The 14,101-nt window shown below is 46.1% G+C and overlaps 1 protein-coding gene across 1 annotated transcript; it reads left to right on the top strand.

Annotated features, from left to right (window-relative positions):
* Positions 1-175: 175 nt before the first annotated feature.
* LOC104070866 (protein phosphatase 1 regulatory subunit 15B-like) lies at positions 176-4,093 on the top strand (the record flags this gene model as incomplete). The annotated part of the gene is made up of 2 exons (XM_009585273.1): positions 176-861; positions 3,826-4,093. Coding segments are annotated over 2 exons (899 nt in total), but the record flags the coding sequence as incomplete, so codon positions are not given.
* Positions 4,094-14,101: the final 10,008 nt, after the last annotated feature.

Here is a 14,101-nt window from a genome sequence, read left to right as displayed (position 1 = left end):
GTTTGTCAAGAAGAGGTAGGGCGGCGGCGGGAGCAGCGGTGCGATGCCGGGGAGTTGAAGCGGCCCGAAGAGCCGAGCGACGCGGGGAGACAACCTGGAGGTGGTCCCTTGGAGCAGGAGGGGCTAAGAGGTTCAGCTGAGAAGGGGGCACTTGAGGGGGAATCCTTGACTGAAGAGGATGACGAGGACTCCGAAATAGAGCAAAACCTTCCAGTTTCAGCCAGACCTGCCTGTGCGAATAAATTAATAGACTATATCATAGGGGGAGTTTCCAGTGGGGAGGAGAGCGTGGATGATGAGGAAGACTGGGATGATGATGACGACGGGTTTGATAGCGAAGGGCTCCCCTCGGATTCAGACGCTGGTAGCCAGGACGGGGAGAGGCTTCATCTTTGGAATTCCTTCTACAGTTTGGATCCGTACGACCCTCAGAACTTCACGGCCACCATTCAGACATCTTCCAGCGATCCAGGAAAGGATATGTCGGAGGAGGAGGAGGAGGAGGAGGAAGATTCTTCGTGGGCAGAGGAGTCTTCAGACTCTCCTCACCCTGGTTCTGAAGAGGAGGACGAGTGGGACTGTAGCAGTGTGGATGAGGCAGAAAACTTGAAACTTTGGAACTCGTTCTGTACTTCAGATGATCCATATAATCCTTTAAATTTCAAGGCAGCCTTTCAAACAGCAGAGAAAAAAGGGACGCCTGGTTTAAAAGGAGCAGAGAGGCCAAGTTTGGTCGCTTCGGAGCGTAGTCACTTAACTGTCTGTCGGGTGCAGTTGGAAAAACATAACTGTGGGGTCACTGACTTTGTGCAGCATGGCATTCTTTCTGGTGAGAAATGTAGAAGTACCAAGCGGAAAAAGGTATATACTTCATTTATGGTTTTGTGTTTTGGGGATGCTTTTGAAAAAAAAAAACAAACCAACAACAAACCCACATTGCGCAAAGCAGGACGTGAGTGGGTGAGGTCAGTTGTGCCAGGATTCCAGCCACGGCGGTAGGTAGATCATGCGCCCGTGAGCTTATAGTCTAATTATTTGACTGAAATGAGTGTGCCTCATCCTTTACACGTGATGATGGATTTCGTAATTCGGTGGCTCAAGGCAGATAATTTCTTTAAATTTCTTTTCTAGACTTGAAGTTAAATTTTTCTTTTAAGACGTAGTTTTCATTCTGTATTTGTGTTGTAATGTGGTTTTCATCATCAGAGAAACAGATTTTCCTTTGGAAAGTACCCGTTTCTGTTATGAATAATGTTGATAAAGTATTTTAGGACCTTTGTGTGCACGTAGTGTAATCGAGACTTACAGCATTGTAAACATTTTTAGGACAAACGTCTTTTGGAGTAAGAAGAACTCTTGTGTGGGTTAACACAGGCTACAGTAAGCCACTGAAGTTCAATAGACATTATAGTAATACTCCCGTTTCCATTTAAGAGACTATTACAATTCAGCAGTCATTTACTAAAAGGATGTAATCTGGAATTGGGCTTTTGAGCACAAACTGGAAGTGTAATGTGTTTATGAGGAGTTAGTGCATTAAAAACCTTTTTAATACATGTGCTAGGATTCAGGTAAATAGTAATAAACAAATTTGTCTTAGGAGTTTTATGATGCTACAGATGTACAAGATGGCTTTTCAGGCGTAATGTCTTGCCTGATACTTCAAACATTTGTATGAGTTGTGATACCAAATCCCAGGGTAATGCGCTAGTGTAACAAGTTATCAAAATAGAAAAGTTGTAGAATGCTTGCTTTAGCATTCTTACAGTGGAGAGATTTGTTTGCTCTTTTAATTGAGAGCCTGACTTGGCGGTAACTTCATACCTGTTATTGCTAGGGCCAGTGGCATTTAATGGTTCACACAGGATAAACTATTATATTTTAATCTAAACGGAAAATACTCAAACAGTTTCTGCAAGAGGTCCTTTGTAACTGACAGCATCTGTCTGAAATGCTGCAAGGTAGCACTGATAGGCCCTGCTGTGTAAGTTCATACTGCTGTGACCTAAAATCTTGTTGTGTGTCAGGGATGTGGACTTAACAGGTGCAATTTTTTGACTAATTTGTTGTTTGACTCTGTGTAATCCATTGACATGGTGAAAGAATGATGACCTAGATGCAATATTTAGCATGATGTTACAAAATCCAGTAATTGTGCCCAAGGGTGTCTTAGACTGATGTAAAAAGGATGTAAGGTAGGAACTCGCAAAGGGATAGGCTGATGTAACAACTCCGTGTGCTTGAAAGCAGATGCTTAATTAGGCCCGACTGCAAAACAGAGCAGAGATTGCCAAGCAGCGACCAAGGTGTTCCCAGGAAATCTTCAAGTCGTCCATGCTGCTCAAGGCTATTTCCTATCTGGCATCCTGCAGTCAAGCAGCAGCAATATTCATGTTTGTAAAGTCATAAAACCTGGGAGTGTTTTTTTCACTTACAACTTAGCAGTGCATTAACACTGTGCGAGGACATGTGGAGTCTGATGCTCCTCCTTTCACAGACAACTCGGCAGTAATTTGGGATCACTGCACTAGAATTAGATGACTTCTGGAGATTGCTTTCACACAGTCTCTTGTGGCTCTGTATCCTCAGCTGCTGAATATTCCTGTAGGTCATCTCTTCCGTAACTGCTATCTTTGTGTTTTCTGTGAGGGTTGGAAGATGGCTCTACCACAAAAAGCAATCTCGCTCTACAATCATTGTGTAAGCATGAACTGGGTGTGGAACTAGGGTTCTGTGTTAATAAAACATAGGAATGGAGCAGTAGGTTTTTTGTACCTCCCCACATTTTTTGCTGACCTTCCAGAAGTAGCTGTCCTGCAGCAAATTCAGTGGAGTCCTCTGTAACGACGTTTGGCTTGTCTTCAAGAATCGGTTGTAGTCTGAGAGTTGATGGATGCTGACAGCTAGTTAGTTTGTCCTTCCGTTTTGTGCCTTTTGTATAGCTAAATGAAAAGCAATACGTAATTCAGTAGGAGCCTGAAATAGTCTGGCTTTTGCTTATCGCTCAAGAACAGAAAGACTTAAATCCTTAGTATAGTAATAGTCTAAATACTGTCAAGTTTAGATCCTGAGCCTATAAGTTTGTTTTCTTAAAATAGCTTAATAGTTCTTAAAATAGCGAAGAGTGAAAGTTGTCATACGTGTTTTAAATTGCCATGACTTTGACTTCATTTTGTTGCGTGAACTTGAATACACTGGAATTTGATACCAGCTCTAAATAGATGGGTTTGTTCCATTCACGTAGTGATGAGTGTTGCTTCCTTATATGTAGTGTAGAGCGATTTCTTTTCCTGGTGCTGAAGTACAAGCTGACTCACATGATTACTTACTCTACAGAACAATGATTCTTCCTCTTTTTTGTTATGTAAGCTTCAGTAATCGGAGATGTTTGCCGGTAGCATATTTCTAGCCTTAAGTGAGTGTCCTGGCATGTCCTCCTGAGTAACCTGCTTGAACTGTATCTGTGTAAGGTTATGACCCACTACTGATGTCGGGGTGGTGTTATTTCACAGGGAACATTGTGTGATCTGCCTAAAGAGGCTGCTTAGGCCACAGTTTAGAAACTCTGTAGTAGTTTGAGCACTACTTTTGGTACAGGGAGAAGTCAGCAACTGGTTGCTTTTAAAGCTGAGAGGTGAAATATACTCTGGCCTAGGTGGTGCAGAGACCTAGCATGAGCTGGTAGCATATCAGGCTTTTTGCTATTTTAGGCATTTAATAACTTCTGTTTTTAAAAAAAAAAAAAATTGTATGTGCAAATAAATGTTAAACTCCTTTTGCATGAGTGTTTGGTTAATGGTTTAGTAAATTATTTGTCTTTTCCAGGTAACCTTCCTTGAAAAAGTTACTGAGTATTACATAAGCAGTGAGGAGGATCGTAAAGGACCCTGGGAAGAGCTTGCACGAGATGGATGCAGGTTCCAGAAACGTATCCAAGAAACAGAAGAAGCCATAGGATACTGCTTCACAACAGAGCATCGACAAAGAGTATTTAAGAGACTCCAAGAAACCTACTACAAGAGGGTTGATCTCTTCTAGCACCTTAAAAGATCTGGTAGTTGTGTGACCCTAAGCACTCACAAACATCTTCAAAACAAGAAGTGGCAGCTGCATGTGCTATTTTGAAATGGGGAGAGAAGTGGGATTTTAACACTTTTTTCCCAGTTCGATATTCAGCCAACGAATATACTTGGGTTGTCCCATTTTGATATCCAGACAAAACCTTTTGAGTATCATCAAGGGTAAGGGTGGTATAATTGCATTCCTTTTAAGTAGCACTTGAGAAACAGACTGCTTTAGGTTAAATTCCTTCCAAAAATGCCTTGTCTGACGTATGTTGAGAAGTGGTGACTATTAAGTTGGATTTTTGCACTTTGAAAAAGCAAAACCTATTTTGAAGGAAATATTTATGGGGCTCAGAACCTAGTTATTGCAGTTTTGATTTAAAGTTTCTAGAGGTACGTGCTACTTCCTTGTGGTTCTCCATTTTCTCTAACTTGTACAAAAGTCTCAAATTTTGTTAACTAATAACGTTAACTTTACTGTGCAAAGCAGATAGGTTATTCCTTCAAGATCCCAGTTTTGCATGTAATCTAGTGTTTTGAGTGTTTATGTAATGCTTTGATGTCTTAATATTTCAGTCTAGCACACTGGGGGATTCAGGGGAACTCTGGTGCACTACAAGCCCTTTGGTTTGTCTTTATTTAAATAATACCTTTACCCAGTACTGTTCCAAAGGGTGTTGGCTGCTTGTGCACCAAACCTCTTTGCTTTCAGGGCAATGAAAGGCGTCATCCTGATCAATAATTAAAGCTTCAAGGGTATGTATCAAGGCTGTAGCTGTTACTGCATTTAGGTAGCCACATAAAGGGAACTAGGCCCTAGTTCTTTAGTTAATCTTAGAGTAACTTGGCCGTAATTGATTCTGCTTTCTGAAGATGGATTGAAGTGGAGGATTCTTCATATTTCTTGTATCCAATATGCTTGTTCTGGTACTTGTAAGGAGAATTATCTTTGACTTATGGAAATGTAAGGCTACAAATTGCTGTGTTCTTTACCAAAAGCCAGTATTAATACCTCTCTGCGTCTGCACTTTTGTTCATCTGGTACCAAAATAACATTTCACGTTTGGGGTCTGAAAGTTGAGGTCCTCAGTGGAAGGAAAACACTCCTTATTTATGTTCCTAACTTAAAATGTTCAGTTGTTGTTTCAGTCAAAAATAAAAAAGCAGCACCACTTGGATATGTGTTTGGAGCTGAAGGATGTTGTGTGGCTGTTAACCAAGCAGGTACGAGGTCATGCAATGGAATAAATACCAAACATCGAAGAATTCATACCTGTTTGCACGAAGTTGCGTGAATAAATTATTTGCTACTTGTTTCATTCAGCTGACTAGAATTGTTTCCCTTTCCCTTTTTTAAGGGAGAATCCTAAAAACACTTCAGATTTGTCATCTCATTAATCACTTCAATTTTTAATTCAAAAGAAAATTAGAGATACAGAAGAGCTTCACAGAGCTTTACTGAATTTTCTGCTTTATCGGGCCATCTTTTTGGCCATTACTTTTAATTCAATCTCAAAAATTTCAGAGGTTTTGGGTTTATACTTTATTCTTATTGCATGAAGTATGTTCTTTGAATTTAAATATTCCCTTTCTCTGCTACATGTTAGAAGTGTTACAATTATGAAATTCAGAGGGTTAACTGTGAACTACAGTAGAGTTGTTACGTAAACTTAAAATACAGCCAAAGCTCAAGCAGCCTTACAGACTGGCTACTTGGAAGCAATGCAGCAATGTTATTTTTCATCCCCACGGCATAAAAAAAAATTGGATTCTCCTTTCCTACAAAAGATAATTTTAGTTGTGAAATCGTAATTCTAATCATGCTTTCAAATCCTGTGAAATAACTTTTAATTTTTAGGAGTTCATTTCCCTGTATCGTATTTGATAACAAGTGTTCCGCTTTTTAGTTTAGGAAAAAGCATGCAGGATGATAAATGTAGAATTACAGTAGAAAACTTGTTGACTTATGGTCCAAGTGTGACTGATAAGTAAAAATGCTGTTCATTGCTCTTGGTAAAATATACTATAGTCATTTTTCCATGACTCTCCTAGTTTCTTCGATTCTTGGAGAACTTGTTGGTGCTTCAGTTACTCTGGACAACTCACTTGGTTTACTGGTGCTTGTAAGAAGCTTTAGAGTGGTGTGAATACTGCAAATACTGATGCACTGTTTGCAGAGGCTTGGAAAAGGCTACAGTTGGAAACGAACAGAATTGACAAACTGGATGTAAACTAGATCAAAACCTGCCACTTCCAAAGTGCTTCTAGCATTTGAGAAATTGTTTTCTTCCAACCTGCAGTGCATCAAGCACTCTGTTCTAACACTACTGATGCTCACTGAAACATACCTGCTTGGGTAAGCTTTTCCCCCTCTCAAACCTCGTGTTTTCAAAGTATGCAATGTAAGGTGGTAGGAAATTAACACTAAATTCATCACCATAAGCATCATCTTAAAAGCAAGCTAAGCTTGGTTGTCACCATTGTCCCTATAACATATCTTAAAATGGTCATACAGGATGTGTACATGTGTAAGTGCTTTGAGTGAGACAGTAAAAATAACACTTGTTGAACTTTAAATCAAAACTGTAATTATCAGATTTTATTTTTGTATAATTTAGAGAAAGTTAGAAAACCTTCAACATTGGCTTTATACAGATTTTAATTGATTTGTGTCGAGTTTGTTGGGTTTTTATATCTAAAGTTATATTTCTGTACATAATAAAACTATTCAGAACTAATCTGTAAATTGTAATAAAGATATTTGCAAGATAATGCCAAATTGTTTTTCTTTGAAAGAACTTACGGGAGACATCAGGTAACTGTGCAAAAGCACAATTATGAATGTTTAGCTTTATGAGAATATTAAATATTTTTTTATCACATTTGCTGTTTCAGAGGAGGTTATCGTAATTTAGAAGCCCGCACTCTCCTCTGTGAATTTCCTTCCGAACCAGTAACTCTGTGTGATCGTAAGGGCTCCTTGCACTGATGAAGCTTTTAAACTAAATACGAAGTGCAAGTGCAGTCACTTGTATTCAAACTAGGTGTTGGCTTGGTGTAAGCAGGGATGTTAATGTTTTGTGGCCCTAATCGAAGCTGAGTATTGAGATTTGGTTTTAGTTTGCTCACTGGTTAGCATAACTTTAAATATGAATATTGCATGGTTTTGAAAGTATTTCAGGGTGTTTTTGAAGTATTTTCAGGCGTTGCACTGAAACAAATTTGAGGTGTCGCCTTGTGAGTAGAAGTGACTCGAAGGTGCCAAACATCTGATCTTTCTTCAATTAGAGCAGAGCCAGAACGCTTCCCTGTATTTTGCCATGTAGCACTGGCCTATAATGCAGTGAATTATTTGTTCCCTTATTTGTGGTTTGACGAATTGCAGTAAAATGTTTGGTAAGGCGCTCAGAATACGCGAGAGCGTAGGAACTTGGCAATGCCCAGTGACGCTTAATCCTGCACAGCATTATCCAGCATAATTATTTTTAATGAAGGATTTTTTTGTTGTGTAAAGCTGCGTTCATCACCCTCTGTTTTTTAGACTAGGGAATAACATAATTTTGGCACAGCCTTTTACGAGTGTGAAGCTAGAATGCCTCCCAGAAGCTGGGTGCTCTGCGGGACGTTGTGCCCCTCGGCTGGGGCTGCTGGGGTCGGCGGCTCTTTGCTGGGTGGGAAGAAGGAGGCTGGAAGTGCCGCGCTGCTGCGGCACAGACCAGGGCGGCAACAAGACCTGGGCTTCAGATCTCAAAGGTGCCTGGAGTGGTTTGCAGGCACAAATCGGCTTTTCCGGGGGTTTCCAAGAGCTTACTGGGAAATGCGGCTGGCCTGGCGGGGCGTGAGGATTTTGGCCTCAGCCAAAACCCTGCTGACGAACTTCCTCCGGAGCAGCGATACTGGCGAGGAGTGTCACGGGTAGCTCTGCTCCACGTGAGAGATGGTCATGGCGTAGGAATCTCTGGAATGAGTTCAAGGGCCACGGGTTGGTCACGCCTCTTCTAGAGATCACAACTCTCCTAGTTTTGGGGGGAGAGCTTTCAAGTTACTCATTGCTCAGTTTATCCCTTTAAAAAAAGTGCTGCTTAGAGCTCAGTACTGGAATGCTACCATATACTATTTGCTCCTGTCTTGCAGCACAGGCCATGTTTCACCCTGTGCTTGCATCTTGTCTGGGCTAAAACACCATTGTGCAGTATTTGTTTCTGTAAGAGTGTCATGGGTAGAAAACTGCTGGACTAGACAAGGAAAAACATTGTCTGAACTTCCTGCAATACTCTGTTTAAAATAGTGAACAAAGCTAAACATAGTGAACATAAATATTATGAACCGCAGTGGTTTTTAAAAGTCATATTCACCTGTTTTGCTGGCTCTAAAATGTGCCTTAAAAATGAACATTGTCATTTCTCTTTATTCAGTGAGATAGCTTAAAGAAATATAGTTAGTGTGCTAAAGGAAAGGTTCTGTGTATCTGCAGTGCATCCAGATGCCATCTGGAATGTAGAAATCCTGCTGGGATTTCTGTAGAAATCTGCAGCTGGAGTTCAGTTGACAATTTATCTGTGTTAGAGTAGAATTGTTCTTGCTCTGGTAGCTGTGTCTTCTCCATGGGACTTAGGAACTTGTTTGTCAGCAAAGCACATGGGGAATAAATAAACTGCTATTTTTGTAGTCACTACTGACTGCATCCACTAAAATGTCATTTGCAAATTAATATTGCTGCAGAGCTGGTTTGGTCCCACAAAAGCAAGTTTCTTCTGAAACTGGCAGGCAGGAAAAGGCAATGACACTGTGAATCACGACGTGATTACAATTCTGGGGAGAGTCCGCTGCTTTCCAGCCGCACGGCCTCAACCTGATGCGCTGTAACTCGGATATAATCCAAAGTTTATTTCAGTGTGTGTCGGCGGTGGTGGGGAAATGAAGTCTTGTAAAAGCTGTCCATTAGTCTTGAGGGTATAAAGTATTAGAGCCCATTAGTAGGAGGCATCCATCTGCCCCTCCTGCTAATGCTCACGATAAGACTGTTAGCAATAAAAACACTGGCTGCTTTGTAGCCGCCCCAGCTGTAGGAGCACATCGGATGGTGCTATCTTAAGCTAAATCTAAAAGCCTGTCTTTAGGGAAGATAGCTGCCACAAAGAATAACTGATACATGCAGAGCAAAGAAAGGTCCTGCCTGGAAAATAGGGCTTCGATGCTCGATGGGTCTGTGGAGGTTTGTGTAGGGGAAGCAGCATGTTTAACATCGCTCTGGAGCAGCTCTTCCTATCCCACTGCTGCGTGACAGCCCCCGGCGTGAGCTGCTCCTTGCCCCGTGGGAAATGCCGGCTAGCTTCCTTCCCCGTCACCCAGAGACGGTTCATCAGAAACAGAAAATAGCTACCGACTGCAGTCCTTTTGCATGCAATGAGCAGCCTTTGGCTGCGAGCAGTTGGGATACGGTCCCAGGTCTCTCGCAGGGATTTTGTGCTGAGAAGAAACAAAGACCCAGTGGGGGCGTTTGGATTGAGCACCTTCTCCCCTTTCCTTCTCATGCACCGGGCTTCTTGTTTCAGGCTTGCTGTTTCAGGTTGCTGAGATAATTTAGGCCAGATCTGAGGTTAAGCAAGGCTTCTGGCAAAGGGGAAGCAGGAGCAGGTTAAAAAGATTTCACTTCTAGAGCTGGGGGGATGTTACGCTGGCACCTTTCCATGCCTTCTCCCATGCGGGCTGCTGGGAGCTATGGTAACGAGCCGTACATGGGTTTGGAGTTCTCGGGGTGGATGTGGGAGCGGTGGGTTGCTGTGCCTGGTGGTAAATGTGTTACTCAGATTGGTGATAAAAGGCTGTTAAACAACTGCTAGCAATCTGGGTGTCTGGGCTCCAGCGTACCAGCCCGGTAGGATCCACGGAGCAGCACCCACCAGCGTTCCCGGCAGCAGCATTCCCTGGCACCATCTATCAAATTACAAGCAGTTTACAACCAGACATAAAGAATATGAAGCAATTAGGCTTTTTGCTTAGCAACTCCCTCTCGCTTGAGGTGATTACTGGTCCCTGTGCTCAAGCTGGGAAAACCAAGAGGGAGCAGTGTGCTCCTGCCTGCCTCGGTATTGCAAAGCACGGTGGTGCGATGGCCCTCGTGTCCCCAGCCTGGCTCCCAGGTGGGGCCTTTGAGCCGTTGGATGGGCAGTGTGTGGAGTAAAGGGGAGGGAGGAGACAACAGCTTGAAGTTACGGGGGACAGACTGCAGACTGTTGTGTATTAATGGTCGGGGAGGGGGCACAACATGCATCTCGGGGTGCATCAAGTTGGGTCCGGTGGAAGCCCCTGGCCGACTCGCTCTGCAGCTGCAGTTCTGGTCTTGTTTCTGGGGAAGCTTTTGTCCAGGAGATGGTGCCAAAACCGTACGGCAGCACGAGACTTGCAGCCGGCAACGCTGTCGGGGCTACTGCCACCCCAAGGCGCTTCTGGCTGAGTGGGTCCCCCAGCTGTCCCCCATGGAGCCCCTTCCCACCCATCCCTCCGCGGTGGCCCGAAGGTGCTCTGCCACCTTGTTCTGGAGTGAGCATCGGGGCGGGACGGGCGAATGTGGGGCAAGTGCAATAACCACCCCTTTCTGTGCAGAAACGCCCAGTTTCGTGGCATTCCTAATGTCTGACCCACGAGGGCTCCATGCGGGGAACTTCCTCAGCCTTCATTTGCCTTCCTCGGCAGGGCAGGTCACCCACGATGGGCTGGGAGCTGGGTGTCAGGCAGCAGTCGGGGCCAGACGTCCTCTCTGACCACAACTAAGCCACAGCGGTGCCTGTGTCACGCCGTTGCTCACCCAGCGCAGCCCTTTTCCGCGTGCTTTGCTCCCTTTGCCTTTTGTTCTCCGCACGGTCCCACCGTGGCTCGAAGCGAAGGCTCGGCGCTGCGTGGATGTAGGAGGAGGTGGCTGCCGGTGGCTGCTCTGTGGGGACCGGGGGGCCGGGCTGCTCCTGGCATGTTGGCAAGCGAAATCCTTCTGCCCAAACCAGCATCTCACGCACAAGGGTGACCTGGTGCCCCTGGAATTGCCAGCGGCCACGGGTCTCCAGAAGATGGCTGATGTGCTGGGACTGTTTTTTGCTACAGCAAATACATCTGCTGAGCTTTTCCATCTCTTCCCTGTGCCTGATCCCGATGCAAATCCATTTCCCCATTGGGGGGCTTCTGCTCTCAGGATGGTCCCATGGGAGACCGGTGGCTTCCCCGTCCCTCTGTGTCCCCGCTAAAGGAAAGACAAGGTGCACGGAGCAGAGGTGGCAGTGCCCGATGCTGTGGGAGCCTCTGTGGGACCATCAGTAGAAACACTGAATACGAGTGGTTTTGCAAAGAAAACCTCGGTGTGTGCCTGCTTACTGTCCCCTTCCTCCCTGACCTGGATGGTTGTGAACAAGGAGCTTTTAAAAGGATTTTAAACCAAATGAAAACAAAAAGCCCCGCTGGTATTTCCCCTTTGAATTTCCATTGGATTAAGATATAAAGAAATAGGGGAAAAAATTCTCTTGTGGAAAGCAATAAAAACTGATTTATTTACCTGGCAGAAGAGAGCCTGGAGCTGCTTGGGATTCTTGGCTGAAGGTCCTACAAAACCCTCCAACAACCTCAGCGTTATTTACCCCGGGGGCTGCGCCAGCTCTTTCTGCTTTCTGATGTTAGTGTCTGATGAGTTGGTCCCCTGTGATTGCCATGGACAAGCCAGGGGGACCCTGAGAATGTGTAGGGTCAGGGAAATGCATCCCTCCCCGGGGTTACTAGAGAAGGAAGGAAATCTTTTAGGATCAGATGAGCTTATCTGGCATGGACCCTGATCCCGCATACCCTCGAGTTACGTGTGAGAATACCTCTGCAGTAATCGGAGAGGTTTTGCCCTGGGCTGGAAGGTGAGGACCATGCACAGTGAGCTCCTAACCCTGGGACTGCAGGGCAGGCTTGTTCGGTTCTGGTTCTCTTAAGGTTTCTGTTTCACATCTATATAAATAAATTGGTATCGGTTTTGAAAGCTCAGTCCTGAAAGCTGTACGATGGCGAGATCTCCGGAGGGGTCTCGGGAGCCGTGCCTGGAGCTGCACACAGACCCGGGTCCCCGAAATGTTTGTGCTGAGGAGTAATGCCGTCTGTGAGCCGTGACTCGGGTTAGAGGCTGCTCCCAGTAAAGAAAACCCCGTCTGCGAGCGGCTGCAGAGGCAGGGGCCCGGGAGGACCCGTTGTTTCCAGGAGCACCGAGGTTATCCCCGCGGTGCCTCCCCCAGTGCTGAAATGGGATTAGGGCAGCTTTAGGAACAGACCTCTTGCTGCATTTGACTTTATAAAACTATTTCTGCCTTGAGCCACAAATCCGTCTCTCGGCCAGGGCTGGCTATGGGGATCCCCCCCCCCAAAACGCAATGGAACCAGTTTAACGTGGCAGCTTTGTCCACAGATGCCTATTTTAGGTGAAGAGCGGCATGTCCTGGCTCCCAGGTTGAGTTTCCCTGGGTCGAAGCACCACCACACCGAGCTGCTCGTGTGCTCCCGAGGTTTGGCCACCAGCATTAAGCTCCAGGATTTCTTCACCGCGGTTTGGCTCCCGCGTGGAGGCAGAGCGGCGGCAGGGGAAGCGGAGCTGCCTCCCTCGGGGTCATGCCGTGACCTCCCCAATCTCGGGGTGCATCGCAGCATCAAAGCCCTGGGAGTTCCTGTGGTCGTTAATCGGGCGGTGATTGACGTTTGGCTCTGCAGCCGGGTTCACAGATGGTAACGTGATAAGGGTGGCAACTCCCCGGCTGCCCCAGCGTGACCGTAACCTGACTGGGGCAGGCAGGCTTGGTGTAATGCTATCCCCGGTCAGCCCAAACCCAGGCAAAAAGCCCAATCTTGCAAAAAGCCAATGCATAACATAGTCCTGGCGAGCCGTGCTCTGAGCCCCCCGGGGCTGCAAGCGCGGGGGTCTGAGCACACGCTCGTCTGTGCAGTCCTCAAGTCACATCCGCGGCGCAGGCAGGACACGAGCTTGGCCCACGGTTTGCAGCCAAGCATTTCTCCCACGAAATGGAGCTTCCCTGGGTGAACGGATGCCCAGGACGGTGACATCGCTCCCTGCTACGCTGGGGTCCCATCGGATGCTCTCCCGACAGGCTCGCTGGGACTAACCAGACGTGTTTTTCCTACCCAGTGGTTCAAAGAACTATAGGAAAAGCCTTCCTGAGGCTTTGGGTGAACTCGTTTCCCCAAATCCTGGTAGGGAACTGCTCTGATGTGGGGACCACGCTTCAGCTCAGCAGGGCAAGCCCCTTCCTCCCTGCTTTGGGGACCCAGCTCCTTCCTTTCCACCTCTCAGGCCTCTCCTGAACCAGCATCTTTCTCCTTGTGCCACGAGAATTTTTGCAAAGGCGCCGCTGAGACACGAGGGCAATTGCCTCCTTCACAGTCACCCAGCCCAGGTGCCTCCCAGACCCCACCTTTCCCCTTAAAAGACATTTAATTGACGGCTGAGAACAAGCAGAGAGAAAATACCCATTGGGCAGCTCCGAAAGTGCTGCAGATAATCATCAGGGTGTCCTACATACTGCCTCGGCTTGGCTGCGAGATCAGACGGGGAGAAGAATTTGACATTGTTTAAAATGAACAGGAGAGGGAAGTAACAACTCCATAATTACTCACCCCGAGTTAATTGACGGTAATTACACTGAGTAGGCAGCGGAGGAAGCTGTGACGGGCTAGCCCCGAAGAGTCATTTGGAGAGCGGTGCCGTGGTGCTGGGAGGATGCCCTCTGAACCCCGGCTCGCAGGCAGGGTGGCAGCCCGGCTCCGAGAGGGTTAACTTGATGGGTTTGGTTGGGATTTTTTTTTTTTTTCCCTCCCTCCTTGGTTATTTGCAGCAAACACGAGTCTGGGTGGAAGGTCTGAGCTGAGCAAGTGTTTCCTCCTGGGGGGACTGGGAGTTGTTTGGCACTTCTCGAGCCGGGTGCTGTCCCTCCTCGCAGCGGGGGGCTGCTCTGCGCCCGAGTCCCCCCCACCGCCACCCCCATGGCGGATGACATCGACTGGCT

The sequence above is a fragment of the Fulmarus glacialis genome, unplaced genomic scaffold (genome assembly GCF_000690835.1).
Source record: "Fulmarus glacialis isolate BGI_N327 unplaced genomic scaffold, ASM69083v1 scaffold39789, whole genome shotgun sequence".
NCBI classification, from domain to species: domain Eukaryota; kingdom Metazoa; phylum Chordata; class Aves; order Procellariiformes; family Procellariidae; genus Fulmarus; species Fulmarus glacialis.
The sequence above is the reverse complement of the archived record's forward strand: the minus strand, read 5'-3'. Positions and strand labels throughout refer to the sequence as shown.